The 14,826-nt window shown below is 45.3% G+C and overlaps 3 protein-coding genes and 1 long non-coding RNA gene across 4 annotated transcripts in view; 3 read left to right on the forward strand and 1 right to left on the reverse strand.

Moving 5' to 3' along the window:
• Nucleotides 1-14,826, forward strand: part of naa38 (N-alpha-acetyltransferase 38, NatC auxiliary subunit) — a 127,676-nt gene that overhangs the window by 57,574 nt on the left and 55,276 nt on the right. The gene's annotated exons all lie outside the window — the stretch shown is intronic.
• Nucleotides 848-1,552, forward strand: LOC143009612 (uncharacterized). Its single transcript, XR_012964699.1, has 3 exons — nt 848-893; nt 1,000-1,205; nt 1,488-1,552. It is a non-coding gene; the product is annotated as an uncharacterized LOC143009612 (long non-coding RNA).
• Nucleotides 1,645-3,038, forward strand: LOC143007972 (uncharacterized). The gene is made up of 3 exons (XM_076159496.1): nt 1,645-1,795; nt 2,107-2,304; nt 2,905-3,038. The coding sequence occupies exons 1-3, from the start codon at nt 1,732-1,734 to the stop codon at nt 3,036-3,038; spliced, it is 396 nt and encodes a 131-aa protein (XP_076015611.1). The 5' UTR covers nt 1,645-1,731.
• LOC143009604 (uncharacterized) lies at nt 3,961-8,348 on the reverse strand. Its single transcript, XM_076161652.1, has 3 exons — nt 8,041-8,348; nt 5,609-6,349; nt 3,961-4,998 (listed from the first exon to the last, which is right to left on the reverse strand). The coding sequence occupies exons 1-3, from the start codon at nt 8,132-8,134 to the stop codon at nt 4,913-4,915; spliced, it is 921 nt and encodes a 306-aa protein (XP_076017767.1). The 5' UTR covers nt 8,135-8,348; the 3' UTR covers nt 3,961-4,912.

Here is a 14,826-nt window from a genome sequence, read left to right on the forward strand (position 1 = left end):
CACATCTGTGGTTTGTGGCATTTTTGCTGCTGAAAATGACGGTTTGCGGCTTTAAAAAGTAATCTGCCGCTATGTCCACTAGTGGGCGCTCACGTCCACAAAACGTTCCTACCAAGCCTCCAACATGAAACCAAATTTCTGCTGCATCCGAGCATGAAAAGGCAACACCCCAGCCAGAATGTAACACGGAGGGGAAGCAAACATGGATTTCGATGAGAAACAATAAACACTGAGATTTGTTGCTGCAGCATCCGGGACGCCATGACTGACAGAGACAGACGACGTCCGCAATTTGGTACAAGATGAGCAGTGTAAGTCATCCGTACCTTCATCATTTGCTTTAATACGAACCAATATTTCAAATCAATTCCTCAACATATGAACTCAACCTTGAACTCCAATCCATCCAAGATGTCAAGTTTTTGTTTTTATTTGTCCATTTGACACGCACATCCCTCCCTTAGAATGTTGCATAAAAGCTTTATTGTCCCCTTCAGGATGCTGAGAGGGGATGTTGAATGCGTTGCTAGGATACTAGACAGGGAGGGGCTGCTCTGAGCTCCCTAAGGTGCTGGAGGGTGAAGGATTGTCTCATATGTACATTTCATCTCTCTCTCTCTCTCTCTCTCTCTCTCTCTCTCTCTCTCTCTCCAGAAAAGAGAAAGAGAGCTAAAGAGGAAACTGCAGCACTTTCTGAGTGATCTGGCTTTGCTCGGATCGTTGCAGGTTTGATCAGACCAAACATAGGGAATTCACATGCAAGAAAGACTAAACACACGCTTTAATAATCACTGTGCACCCATTGTTTGTTTGTCTCGTAGGGGTTTAAATACTTCCAGCCTTGGCTGAGGGGTAAAGAGGAGCTGCTTCTCACAGTAGTCAATGAGGATCTGGTTAGTAGCATCACAAAGCAAGTAAAGCCTAATAAACACATGCTTGCAAACCACATGTCACTCACACAACATCTTAATAATGTCTTGTCCTACATCTGTCTTCCAGGGTTGGCGCTCCCCAGGCTTCGTGGTGTCCAGAGCCTCGTCTTGCTCCTCCACCAGCAGCAGCAGCAGCTGTGACAGCAGTGATGTGTCCCAAAGCAGCAGCTTGCTCAGCCTGGCCAGTCAGGGCAGCTCGCCCCTGCCTGGAGAGAAGCAAGGCCCGCGGGGAGACACTCAACCACGGGTGCAAACCAAGACCCAGACTGGCAGGTGATTTCTTGCGTGTAACTAAATAACACTAATGGACCCTGGAGAAGAGTGTAGCCCCCCCTCAGCTCCCCCAGGCTGCTCTGCAACAATGTGCTCTTGGCTAACCTGCTTAGTTAAACACTGCCCGGTTTAAGAAAACATTGAGCTTAAACTAAGGGGACAAAGTTATACGTAGCAGAAAATGAATGCAGCTGCTGAGACTTTTAACATGCACGCACAGTGAGACACACAGTGAGACACACAGTGAGACATGTACTCCATGACCTCTTTGTGTGTCCTCAGGCACCCTAGTAGTGAGGAGCATCTTCTCCCAGCATCACCCAGTGAACGAGAGATAGCAGTGCCTGTAAGTGCTTCCAACAGTAACACACACACAAACACACACTTGAAAGACCTTGAAGCACTAACACTTGTCAATCAACAGGAGGTGAACTGCACTCTGTTTTTATTGGCCGGCTACGTGAAGTACGGCCGCCCCTACGCCTGGATACGCTCCAACCACGAGCGTCTGGTCAACATCGGAGGCATGGACTCGATGGTCAAGGACACGCCCATGAAACTCAAGTCCATCGCGGACTGGCAAACCCGAGGTATGGAAACAATGTGCGGAATCCAAACAGGAGACGCTCATTGTCTCGCCGAGGTCTTGTGGACAGATTCAATAATTGCACTATTTTCCATGAGCTTAAATGAGACGCAGATGTCTGTGCCTGAATTTAGAGACTACTGTTTAGTGAGGATTAGGTTTGGCCTTTAGGCACATCAGCAAAGCACATAAGCTCTATGTGCTTTGGTTGTAAAAATGGCTAAATTAAACTTCATCTCTGCAAGTTTTCCATTACATTTTAAAGGCTGCAACTCTGTCTCCCTCTGTCCTCTTCCCCAATCTGTTTCCCCTCAGGAACACGAGTGTGGGACGTGGTCAGTGAGCTGGTGAGCCTGTGCACCGTCCCCTCACCTGCCAACCCCTTTGCTCTGGACATGCGCTACATCAAAAGTCTTCCCCTGCCCGAGCGCTTCCTCGTCACAGGAGCCCTCCTCAACTTCCTGGAGACGTACGTGGTGTATGGGAACCGTGACGAGTTACACTATGACAAAGGTATGAAATGGGTGTCTTCGAGGATTTCATTTCATTACTAGATAGTGAATTAATGGTAGTGAGAGAGCCAAATGATTAGAATTACAAAAGCACTGCATTATAATTGAATTTTCTGCATTTAAAAGTCAAATTAATTGTTGTAAATGTAAATAACAGTGCAGAAAAATACCCAAAGTAAATGTACTCATTGTGGAAAAATAGTCTGTGTCCATGAATTAACATTCCTGGCACAAATAGCAGCATTTTGAATAAATTGTATATACATATGGTCTTTCTTCCAAAATAGCCGACAGCCACAATTTGCAAGTAACTAGTACTTATGGCCATCAGATAATGCAGTGGAGTAAAACTACAATATTTCCCTTTAAAATGCAGTACAGTACAAATATAAAATCTCTCAAAATACAAATACTTTAGTACTACACTTTCTTTCCACTTCTGGCATTAATTCCCAGTGAATTAAAGGAAATTGTGTTTTGTAAGGCCAGCAGGTGGCACTGTTCAGCTGTGTTATCAGACCCACAGGCCCTCACTGTATAAATATGTACAAGGTAAAGAATCAGTGAACGGTTTTCATAATGTCAAATTTCCTCCTTTCAGTGGTGGAGGAGGTGAAGTCGCTGAGGCGTCTGCACGTTCAGTCCCTGCTGGACCTGCAGAGACTGCGAGACGGCCCGGGGCCCGGCCGCTGCAGTCCCACAATGCAGCACTCTTCCGGAGAGGAGACTGACTGAGGACTGTTTACAGATGTCCTGATAGAGAACAAAGAGACAGAATGTAGGTGAAATTGTGCAGAAACCAGTGGATGTGACTTGTTGTGTTAACGTTCTTTGTGAGATTTCAGAGCTTCGTCATTCGTTTGTCTGCATTTAAACGTGGTCAATCAGTCACATACAGTATAACTATAACACTGTATGAACAGGTCAGTCAGGCTGCTATAAGCGTCTTTGAAGGAAGGTGATCACATGTAAGAGGCTCTTTGAAAATGTGGACAAAATACCCTGAGAAACAAGTCTCACACACACACACACACACACACACACACACACACACACACACACACACACACACACACACACACACACACACACACACACACACACACACACACACACACACACACACACACACACACACACACACACACACACACACACACACACACACACACACACACACACACACACACACACACACACACACACACACACACACACACACACACACACACACACACACACACACACACACACAGGGTCAAAGCTGCAGCTGGAGAACATTTATCTTCATACACACACAAATAACCACCAAAAAAGCAAGAATAACGTATAAAAACTTTTAATACTTCATAAAATACATATTAATTAAATATGTAGACAACGACAAAAGAACAGCACATTGATAAAATAAGACTTGAAGCAGGCACTTGACTCTGTGCCTTTTGTAAATTGAGATGCATCGTACGTTAACTTCAAATTAACCCATCACAACCCAGTGACACATCAGTCAGAGAGCACAGCCACCTCTCCTGGTTCCACATATTCAGCTTAGTCTGCGTCTGTAACCTGTAAACCTTAGACCTTCATCGCTGTAATGACAGAATGTTACGCAATCCCGCACATAACAGAGCCGATAGCTGTCACTTCTAATGGCACCTTTCATGGCTTCAGAGGGCCGGGAGTTAAAGCACATTGTAGCATGTTCTGATAAGAGGAATACGGTCATACGTCACGGTCAGGAGGAAGAGGAAGATTCTCCATCTCCAATTTCCTCCATTGGAATGCAGGTACACGGCCGCATAGGAACACAGAGTTCCCCTGTGTTCAGAACGCAAGCAAAGGCCACTCACGGCCCAGCGACTTTTCCACATAAATGCTAATAATTTGATCGCAGCGTCCGTCACACACTCGTGGGTGGCTTGTAGGGAGTGATTGTCATTAGTCCTGTGTGTTGTGTTTGGGTCTGGGCTCGTGTAAAGGACGGCTGGAAGCTGTCAGACAATTCATGGGAACTGATAATAAAGTCAAAATGTACGAGTGGTGATGATTTGTTGACATGTTGGAAATGGATTTGGGAAAGAGTTTCTGTCCCAAATGTGGTTCTTCTCAGCCAATCGGAGTCCAGAGAAAGGTGCTGGTCAGTGCCACAGGGTTAAAATAATAATAATAATAATAATAAAAACATGTCCTGTCTTAAATGTCAGTCTAATCAATGTCAGCCTCGATCACCAGCAGTTTGGGATCTTCCTCACGTGTCATCATTGTGTTCCTCGTCTTTCACACCAGAAGCTTTGGAGGCTTTTCAACAAAACAAGCCAACCAAGACGGTGGAGGAAGTGACCTCACCCTGCAGCCAGTCACACGTCCTCTCGTGGTTGTTGACAGGACGCTGGTGACAGCAGCATCGTCCATTCACTCACTCAACGCCCCTTCACAGTAGAGTCCTTACATGTCCCAGATATGGACCGTCTCCCCCCCTCCCCCCTCATGTCCTGTGTCCTTTCCTCAGTCCTGTAAGGCTTCCCCATCCTCCCTCCCTCCCTAACATCAGTGCTGTCCTCCTTGAGGTTCTGATCAGGTCAATGCGGTACCGGGGTCGGATCGAGTGTTCAGTTCCAGCTGTCGGACGCAGAGCCTCGTCTGGTGATGGCCCTCATGGGGCTGCGAGACACAGAGCCCCTCTTCCTCCAGCGCACTGAGAGGACAGAATCAAGAAGACGACAACGTTAGCATGGGTCACTCTTAACTTTGTACCTTAAATGCCTCTTCATTCGGATTAAGGTAGAATGTGCACAATGCAACTTTTGGCTGGAAACACAAAAGTGCTCCTCTGTCTGTTCTGACATGTTCTTTATATTTAGTGTTCAATCTTGCAAATTAAGTGAAATTTGACAGATACCAGAGCTTTAAGAGAGCCTAAGTGACTATGAGTTGATTAAGACATTTCTAAGGAATATCCTGTTCCTACTTAACCCTTTAAAACGTCTGAATCTTCCCTTGCAGCTGTGTTTCTCCTCTTATTTCTACACAAGTCATTTTCAAGTGATGAAAATAGGCAAAATAAGACAGCAGCTGTAAATAGAAAGTGTAAAGTAGTGTTTAAATATTAACTATGACAATCCGTCTGCCCTCTACTTTGTCAGCTTGGCTCGGGTGTCTAAGTGCAGATATCCATTGCCGCTGCCTGCTTTCACTGAATGTGTCTGAGGTAAGTGGTAGCCTTGGAAACCGAATCTTTCCGTCCAACTTAAGAGAGAGGAGAGAGTAAGAAGTAAGAGGAGAATGTCCCAACATGGCCGTCTCACCTTTTCCCAGACTGGCGGGGAGCGTGGAGCTCTTGGTGTTGGTCGTAGAGACGGGGGACTCCTCCCCTGCCCTCACCTTGGCGTCGCCCGGTGACAGTGTGGCCGGGCCGTCCTGCTGCCAGTCGCTCAGCGCCTGCTGGAAGGAATGAGCCAGGCAGGCCGTCATGTCCCGCGCCCGCTCTGCCCGGCTGCACCAGAACACCCGACACTGCAGCTGCTGCCCGTGATGCTTGCAGATGTACAGGAAGACGTTGGGTCGCTTGGCGTCGGCGGCGCAGTAGGCGATGTCCTGCAGGTACGTCTTGGTGAGCTGCCGGCCTGTGCTCAGTTCCTTCACCTCCACGTATCTGGGCCGCACCACCAGGGCGTGGTCTTTCCCCAGCTTCTTCCCGTTGGCGCCAGCTTCCAGCAAGCGGCTGATGGCGTCCTGGGCTTGCTCCCGATCCAGAGAGAAGATCTTCTCCGTGCCCAGGTAGTGGACTTTGAAGAGCGGGTCACCGTGGGACAGAGATTCCGTGCGGTCGCGTCGGAAGCGGCGGCGTAACGCGGCAGGAGAGTTCTTGAGGGTCTGCATGAGGTGGAACGTGCCGAGCGACATGGCTCGTCTCAGGCTGGACTTTGAGGCGGCGGCGGAGGAAGATTTAGGAACGGAGGAGGCGGAACTTTGGTCCTCTTCAGGCCTTCTCCCTATCTTCCACCGTTCTTCTATGAATGGAGCGTAGTTGCATCCACGGCTCTTATCTGAAAGGAGGCAGACGAAGAGGAGGACATTAGAGGACATATCTCAAGGAAGCATAAATAAGTAAGCGTGACGTGCACACAAGCTTTTCACTCCAATGACTGAAAGGCTAAATCTTGGAAAAGCGTGTCAGCCGCCTCACATGCACGTCTTTTTTCCAGGATATTCTGTTACTTTAATTGCAATCAGAGTCTTTGAAGCCAACTGGCCCTGAGTCTGCCTGATAAGGAGTCCAGCCTGGTCAGGACACTTTGTATCGCCCGCGCGGAAAAAAAACCAAAGGGCATCAAAGACGAAGGCCAGGATCAGTTACAGAAGTGACGCATTGAAGGAGAATATTCATTTACCACAGACACGCAGGACATTAAATATTTACAAAACTGCTTGGCCTTGGCCTTGGAGGTCACACAGGCAAACTGAGCACCAGAGACAGAAATGCGTGTGTCCAAATAAGTGTGTTTCAATGCGACGCATACAAGATCTACACCTGCAAACTAGACTCCAGACACGGCCTATTGGAACATCAAAGTTCAGAAAATGGGGACATACAGTAAAGCGCATTCCACACATAAAAGCCTATGTGACCTTACATCTTATGCGACGACCACATCTGGCCTCCCATTGTCTTCTGTCCCACACACTCATACCACTCTCCATCTCCACACACACACACACCGCTCTCCATTGTGTTGCTTTACTTTTCCCCCCTTTCTCTTTTCTTCGCCGTTCTGTCAACATCCTCCGTCCCTCCTCAGAAGCGAGCTGCGGGGAGAACCGCCGACTGTTCCAAGGTGACGGCCATTGTTAACAGAGGTCCCATGTACAGGAAACAGCTTTGCTCCGAACCCCGCAAAAAAATGTTTCTACTGTGAACAATGGCGTGCTTGTGCAAGTGTGTCACATCACAGGGAGATGCGAGTTGACCCCTGAGGCTGAGACACACACACACACAGATGGATATGTGGGTTACAAACACACAACACTCCACGTGAGAGCCTGTATCCAGCATAACACCAACTGGATCCAATAGTCCAACACATGCGGTTGTTAAGATCCCAATCTTACATGTTTACACACAGGTGAGGCTTGATCGGGACACGGCCGGTGATCTACATCAACACGTTCACTTTTCTGCTGCTGTGCTGTCAAACCCCAAACAGTTCCCCCAAAGAGAGAGATGAATGGGAATGTGTCAGGCTTTGATTTCCCTTCAAACCGTAGAAAGAAGCGGCTTATTCAGTAGCATGGAGAGGTCACGACCCGTAACTTCAACTTTTAGGTGCAGGTACACACCCACACACACCCACACACACTTAAGTCTATTACGTTGATGTAAAACGATGATTAGCTGCATAAACAAGCACAAACTGACCACAACACAAAGATGAAATAACAGTAATGAGCAGTCAACTTCCTGTGTAAAAGTATTTAAATTGTCTTGCTTGGTTGACCAGTTTTATGCCGAATTAACCACAAGATGTCACATATTAATGATTCAAATTGAAATAAGTTGCATGATGATAATTTCGTAAGGAAACTACATTAAAGTGAAAAAATAGTAACTTTCCGAATTTAGCAACTTGCTACATTTCTCAAATATTACATAGTTAAAACAACAACATATAGTCAACAGATTCCGATTTTAGATTAAATATTCTATAAAAGTCCATAAAGTTTCTGAATTTAATCTTACCTGTCCACAGTTTCATGCAACCGATGTCCTCGTTCGCTTTGGACGAACCGCAGCTGATTTTACGCACAAAGTGCAGGTGAGAATCTGCGACCATGCGACTGAGCTTTACAACCTGCTGGCGCTCAGTGAGTATATTCAAGTTTAAAAACAAACAAACCCCAACATTTGTATCGCTAAAAACCTGAGCAAAGTCCAAAGATCTACGCGTTTTTCCCCCCGGACCCCGCAGCGCACGGACACGGATCCAGCCTGAGGTTATAACATATAAGTCCCGATCCCGGTTTGGTGTGTGTGTCTCCGCTCAGGCGTGTTTGGTTTTCATGTGACTCTCGATCGGAGGGAACAAGCGTTTAAAAGCGGCGTGCGCGCGCTCCCTGTCCACGCGTGGACGCGCATGTGCGTACTGAGAGGTGAGGAGGCTGCAGAGGCGCGTTTACGACCTCTCAAGTGCGTTTGTGGCACAGCTGACGTCACAGTCGAGTGGCTTATACAATAATTACACTGATGTGTTGTTAATAAAGGTTCATACCAAGCAAAACCATCTTTATTTTTAGTTTTTTTCTCGAAGTTGAATGAAATATGGATAAAAGCTCTCTGACACATGACAGCTATTTTAGTTGTCAACGGTGACAGAACACACACTCCAGGTCAAGAACCACTGACCTAAAGAGCTTTGACCTTTACATTCACACATCCAGGGCTGTGAAACGTTTGATGCAAAAGTCAAGCGCAAAGCAAAACACAATAAACATTATGGTGGTTGTTTTCATATTCTAGTAAAGCGTTCATGTTTTACACTTTAATACTAAATCTATAGATATTTGTCCATTAAATCCAAAGCAAACCACAGATCAGCTTCAATCTCCCTCCCAATCATTCCCGGTTCTTTTTCTTCCTGGTCCTGAGTCACAATCATCTCTGTAGAATTTGTCTTTATGATTAAAAATGAGCTGAAAAATCATATAAAACTCAGATTTTGTTGTTGTTTGCCTCCTAGCTAAAAGTTGCTTCATTACATCTTATTATCATTTAAAATGTTCCGTTTGCACCTCTGTTAGATCAGTCGTGATCATTCCGCCTGTCTTAAAGCTTCACCTTACACTTCATACCCAAGCACAGCAGGCTTGGTGAAACATCTGAAACCCACTACCTCTCGTTAACATCGCATTGCGTCACAGCCTGGTCCTTAATGGGGTTCACCGGCCCGACTCGCTCAGATCTGTTTCGAGCATTTGGTTCTGGGGGCATTCTGAACAGTGGCAGAGGAAAACCCCTAAACGGTTCCATGTGTGTTTGCGTCTGTGTGTGTATGTGTGGATGGGTGTGCCTGACGTAGGGAAAACAGTAAGGCCCCTGTTTCTTCTGGGTTTGGCCCAACAACAGTTATGTTCTGGACGTCAGCACCTACCAGGACACACTGGAGCTATTCTTGGGGCAGCGGTGACATCATGGAGCATCTCAGCCGGCACAAGAAGGCCGTTAGCGCCCAAACGCTCCTGTAAATGTGCAACTTGTTTCTTCTACATGAGGGATTTCGGTGGGAGGAACCAACTTGATGAGTTTCATGTGTTGAATTGTTGAAATTAAACTGTCCCTCGTCTCAAACTCTCAGTAGATAATGATGCTTTCAGGCTGTGGACATGTTGTGATCTGAGTTTGGGGGGTGTGGCTGTGATCACACCCTGACACACCCTGCTGCTCTCAGACTAATTGGTCATTAATGTAAATACCCTTGCGACTACTTTCAGCTGAAACCAACAAGCTGGCGGTGCTTTTCTGGGGGGATGCTGCAAGTCATTGTGGGAAATGTGGAGGGAAGGGCACCCTGAAAAGGTTATTACAACTCCTGAAGTGCACCAAACATCACACATGTATGGATCCAACCTGACAGTGTGAGAATAGGTGGAATGTGGCAGGAGCAGATGGTGAAAGGTGAAGGTGGAATAAGAGGAAATGAACTCTTGTACTTAGCTGGAAAGATCATTTTTACATGGTTATGATGTCTGTCGATGAGTATTGAGGTCAGAGAAACATTACAAAAGACATAAAGGTTCTAATTTGGGTAAAGGAAATTCGCTAGAACCATTTCAGAACCACAGGGGAGCCGTCTGGGATCCGTCTATTTCCTGGCATCCTTCTCAAGCCCTATTAAACCTTCCTGAAACTCTCTGAAAACCAAACCCTAGATGGTATCTGGGCCCTTTTCTCTCAGAAGTAGGGCAAATATGAAAAAAGGAGGAAGCGAACCAACACAATAAAAGCGTCCATCCATTCATGTTAGAGGCGGTTTCTGCTCGGCGTTTCCCTTTTTTCCACAAGGCTTTAAATTAAATTCCCTTGGCATTTATGGATGAGGGCTGGGTGACCTCCACGTCTCGTTAACACAGAGAGAACACGGACGAAACATTCAGTCCTGAAGCAAAGATTAGGGAGAGAACAGAGTGAGCGCTTACCTTCAAATCATCGGCATCTTCTTTACTAACACGTGTTTGTACTTATTTACTTATTTAACAGCTTGTAAGTGGAAGAGAAGACAATGTTCACTATCGTCGCTTATCTTTCATAACGATCAAAACCATGTGGGCAGCCCGCATACCAACGTGTCATTTTACTTTCTCTGTTTGAAGTTGTACCTGTTTTCTATTGTTGTATATCACACACACTGACAGACAGACAGACATTCTCAAATATTTACCGCTATAGAGATCACAGCCACAGGACATGTTTGTGTGTTTTTCCATGTATGGTGCGATAAATGTGTGTGTGTGTGTGTGTGTGTGTGTGTGTGTGTGTGTGTGTGTGTGTGTGTGTGTGTGTGTGTGCGTGTGCGTGCGTGTGTGAATGTATCATCCACTTGTTCTGTCTGCACTACAGAGGAGGTGCTTTGCGTAATGTCAGTCATTGTCAGGCTGTTGTGTGTTTTGATTGCCAGTATGACTCAGCACATCACACACACACACACATGTAAACACACTGTTTCATAATGCATCAGTGTGTATTGATCATCTTCCATTTTTTCATGTTCTTCTATTTTTCTATGATTTTGCTCTCCATTATTGTCTCCATTGCCTTCTTTCACTTCATCTGCAGACATGGAAACAAATGGATTTTTATTCGGCGGCAAAATGAAACTTAAACATGATCCTCCTTTTACTCAAGTAAACATGGAATTGAGTTTCTGGAATTGTCCTCAGAGTTAGGAGCTGCAGCGGTGAAAACAGCCACACTGTCACAGAAAGTGACTCATTCCTGATCATCAGGCCTCACAGCTCCCTCCCCTGGTTCCCTAGAAGCAGCTGGCTCACAGCAGAGCGGGTTTCTGAAGAGGTTCACTCATTGTTTCTGTGCCACCAGTTTGTTTCAGAAGAAAGGTGAGGGGCCCAGTGCCAGGAGTTTCTGTCCATCCTTTCACTTTCTCCCGTAGTTGTCAATTCTTGCCCGCCCCCTTATCCAACCATCCATCGTTATATCCGTCTTATACTTAAATATCATGATCAGATAAGATCAGATCACCAACCAGTGGACCTGCAGGATCTCATTTGAACAAGACATCTAATAAACGAGTGACATCCTGAATCTTCTTTGGTTACATAAACCCGTCTCACACACACACACACACAGCCAGCTTTGATGTCTCATTACTGTAAGTTTTTCAGGGAGAGGCGATTTCCTCAGGATGTTACGATCTCACGTCCAGCCTGCATTTCTGTGTGTGTGTGTGTGTGTGTGTGTTTGTGTATGACGGCGCTACGTGCACTTCATACTACAATCCTCAACGTGGAAACGCAGGAATGTGCGTAGCCGTACAGGCTGATGTTTACAGGCTGCAGGGTGTTGTCTGGTAAACAGCAGGAGATGAATCCCACATTAGTCCTATTTATCAGCTCATATTTAAGGATCTGCATGCAACAATATGTCACTCTAATCTTTCCTTTGCCACATATGTGACATCTATTGAATTCTGGTATGAGATTTGTTACATTTGAACTACTGTAAATATTTAGAATCCTTTTTTACAGGATTCTACAACCTCATTTCTGTTCTCTTCAACAACTGGACTTCTTGTTTGTTCCCAGGCAGCAAACTTGACCACATTTGTCATTCTTTGTGCTTTCACCTGAGTGCAAATACTCATGTTTGGTCAGTAGTCCCAAGTATGACGATCACAACCACGCTGCTTACACTCACAACAGGATACATGTGTCACTGTTGTGTGTAAACATGTTTGACCTGAGTTTTTACCCTAATGCTGCTTTGGGGTTATTTTGGTGTAAAGCAAAACGTAGCTGTCAGTGCTGTAACCACATATTAGTTCATCCTCATGGGTCAATTTTAGGCCAAGCAATGATAAGGAATGTGAAAAAAAGTCCAAGTGTCACTCAGTGTGCACAGTGGTGCTGCAGCAGGTTTGGATAAATGCGTTTTTGCAAGTTTAAAGAATTGCAAAAGTTTCATTACAGCCCCCTTGAATAAAAAAAAAGAACAAGGAAATCTGTACAATGCTATAGTTTACAGTAGATGAAACTCGAATCAAACCAAACGATATTGTGTCCTAAAGCGCCACAATGGGATCAGAGTGAATGAGCTCCAGCTTGAGAGGATTACTGGCAACAGCTTGAAACACACTGCCGCCAAACGTTGCTCCCTGGGGCGATCGCATGTACTGCTAAACAAAAAGTCACTTTCTAACCAGTTTGTTGTTTCTAGCCAAACTTGATAGAATAATAGCAGGTTTTCACTTTCACAATAGAGGCACACATTTCCCTTTGTGAGAGGAACATCTTCCCATTTCTGTGCTGCCAGATAAAATGTCCTGACACGGCTCTGTGACCGTGTGTGTCCCACTTCCACGTTTGGTAGCGAGTCCAAGTTTACTCTTCTTTACTCTTTTTTATGTTTGTTTTGGAGGAACCAGCGATATAAATACATTTTCACATCAGATATCTGTTTAAAGTAGATGTGAAGGTGAAGATGTGAAGGTTATATGAATGCTAACACTGTGATTATACTCCAGTTCAGGCAATAAATCAAAATTTTCATTATGTATCCAATCTAAAAACCTACATTATGTATGTGCTGATAGTGATAAAAACAGCCTTTCTATGCGTTTCTTCAAATAATCAGAGTATGATATGCATTTAAATGTATTATCTGTGTGTGATGAGTCTGTAGAATACACTGCATCTGTAGCTGCATTGGAAAAGGGGCAGCAGTTCACTGGAATTGAAATATGATGCTTGTAAATCATTCTTTTGTTTGGGTTTTGAAGGACCAATCAGTTATTTACTCCACACCAACACTGCCAGTTTGCTTTGTGGTTTACTGGCACTGGAGTCGTGCCTCATCCCAGACAATGTAACTGAGCGCTGAGGCGGAACCAAGCTTCTGTTCCGTACGGGAAAGTGAGTCGAGAGCTGTGTGTTATCTGGGCAACAATGCGGCCCGGGCTGAGTTATTGTTTAATTTTCTTACTGTGCGACTCACGCGGACGACCCCCCTGGCCGTGTGAGCCGACTTTGTGACCCGAGTGACTCGAGCTGCCCGCGCCGAAAACAACAACATCTGCCAGGCTGCTGCTGCTGCTTTGACACACATGTCCAAATATGGCAAACTAGTGGAGCCATGCAGAGGAGAGGGAATGACACCATTTTCTTCAGCTATCTTAGATGAGTCAGTGTGACAATGAGCTAATTTCCCTCGACCCCCACCCACCACCACTGCGTTAACTGCTTTGGGTTGGATTGTGGCAGCAACAGGCCAGACGGGAGGAAGTGTTTGTCAGGGGGAATTCCTTCTTTTTCTGCTTATTATACTGTAATGTCATTCTGATAAATTCAAATGGTCTCACAGGTTCACACAAACTGGAATTGTGTGTGTGTGTGTGTGTGTGTGTGTGTGTGTGTGTGTGTGTGTGTGTGTGTGTTATGTAAACCACTTAAATAATGTGGTGAAATGACCTAAAATGTGACTTTAATAGATTCCCTCGTGACTACAGAATCCCTGGAGTAAAGCTAATGAAGATAAGTGTAATGAGAGGCATCTGGCCACTTGTATTGCCACATTATCCCCAGCGCTTTCTCCTCCCCGGACTGGGCTTTGTTGTTCTTTGTAGTCATGTGTGAACATGTACTGATAACGTATAGTTTCCACTTATAGGTCAGGCTCATCTTGAGAGCACAATGACGTCGTGTCATAGAGTTAAAGCGGTAAGAGGCTGTAGTTTCATTTCTTCTTTAGTTCCCTCCTCCTCCTTCTTCTTTTTAGCTTTATGTGACACTTAGGAATTGATAAATGTGGTGTCGATGACATTATTATGGAAATGTGGCCCCTAGCTCAGTGACCAATCAGACACTAGACTAAACAGGAAGAGGAGGTGGCTTCCTGTTCAGGCCTGAAGGAGAAGCCAAATTACAGCGTGACAAAATCTAACGTCAAAGATCATCATTCATTTCATCACTATACTGTGTGTTCATCAGGCACCAACATGTGACATCTTCATCAGGATCACATGTTCATATCAGGAGTATATGAGGCTTTATAGTAATATGCCTGCGATTTGACAAAAATGTAACGATTTTAGGGGGGAATTTGTTCCCTAATTAGAACACTAACATTGTGATGGATAGATGTATTTGGCGTACAGTTGCCACATATGTAGGTCTTTGAATCGACCCTTATGGAAAAGCTTCTAAAAGCAAATGTTCATGAAGTTGACTTTTAGCCCTGAAACGTCTCTATTTAGTCATGACTTCCTCGTGCCTTCTCCCATCAGTTTGCAGCCGCGTT

Source organism: Genypterus blacodes, unplaced genomic scaffold (assembly GCF_046128005.1).
Source record: "Genypterus blacodes isolate CSIRO-AG114 ecotype Tasmania unplaced genomic scaffold, CSIRO-AGI_Gbla_v1 ptg000011l_1, whole genome shotgun sequence".
NCBI classification, from domain to species: Eukaryota; Metazoa; Chordata; class Actinopteri; order Ophidiiformes; family Ophidiidae; genus Genypterus; species Genypterus blacodes.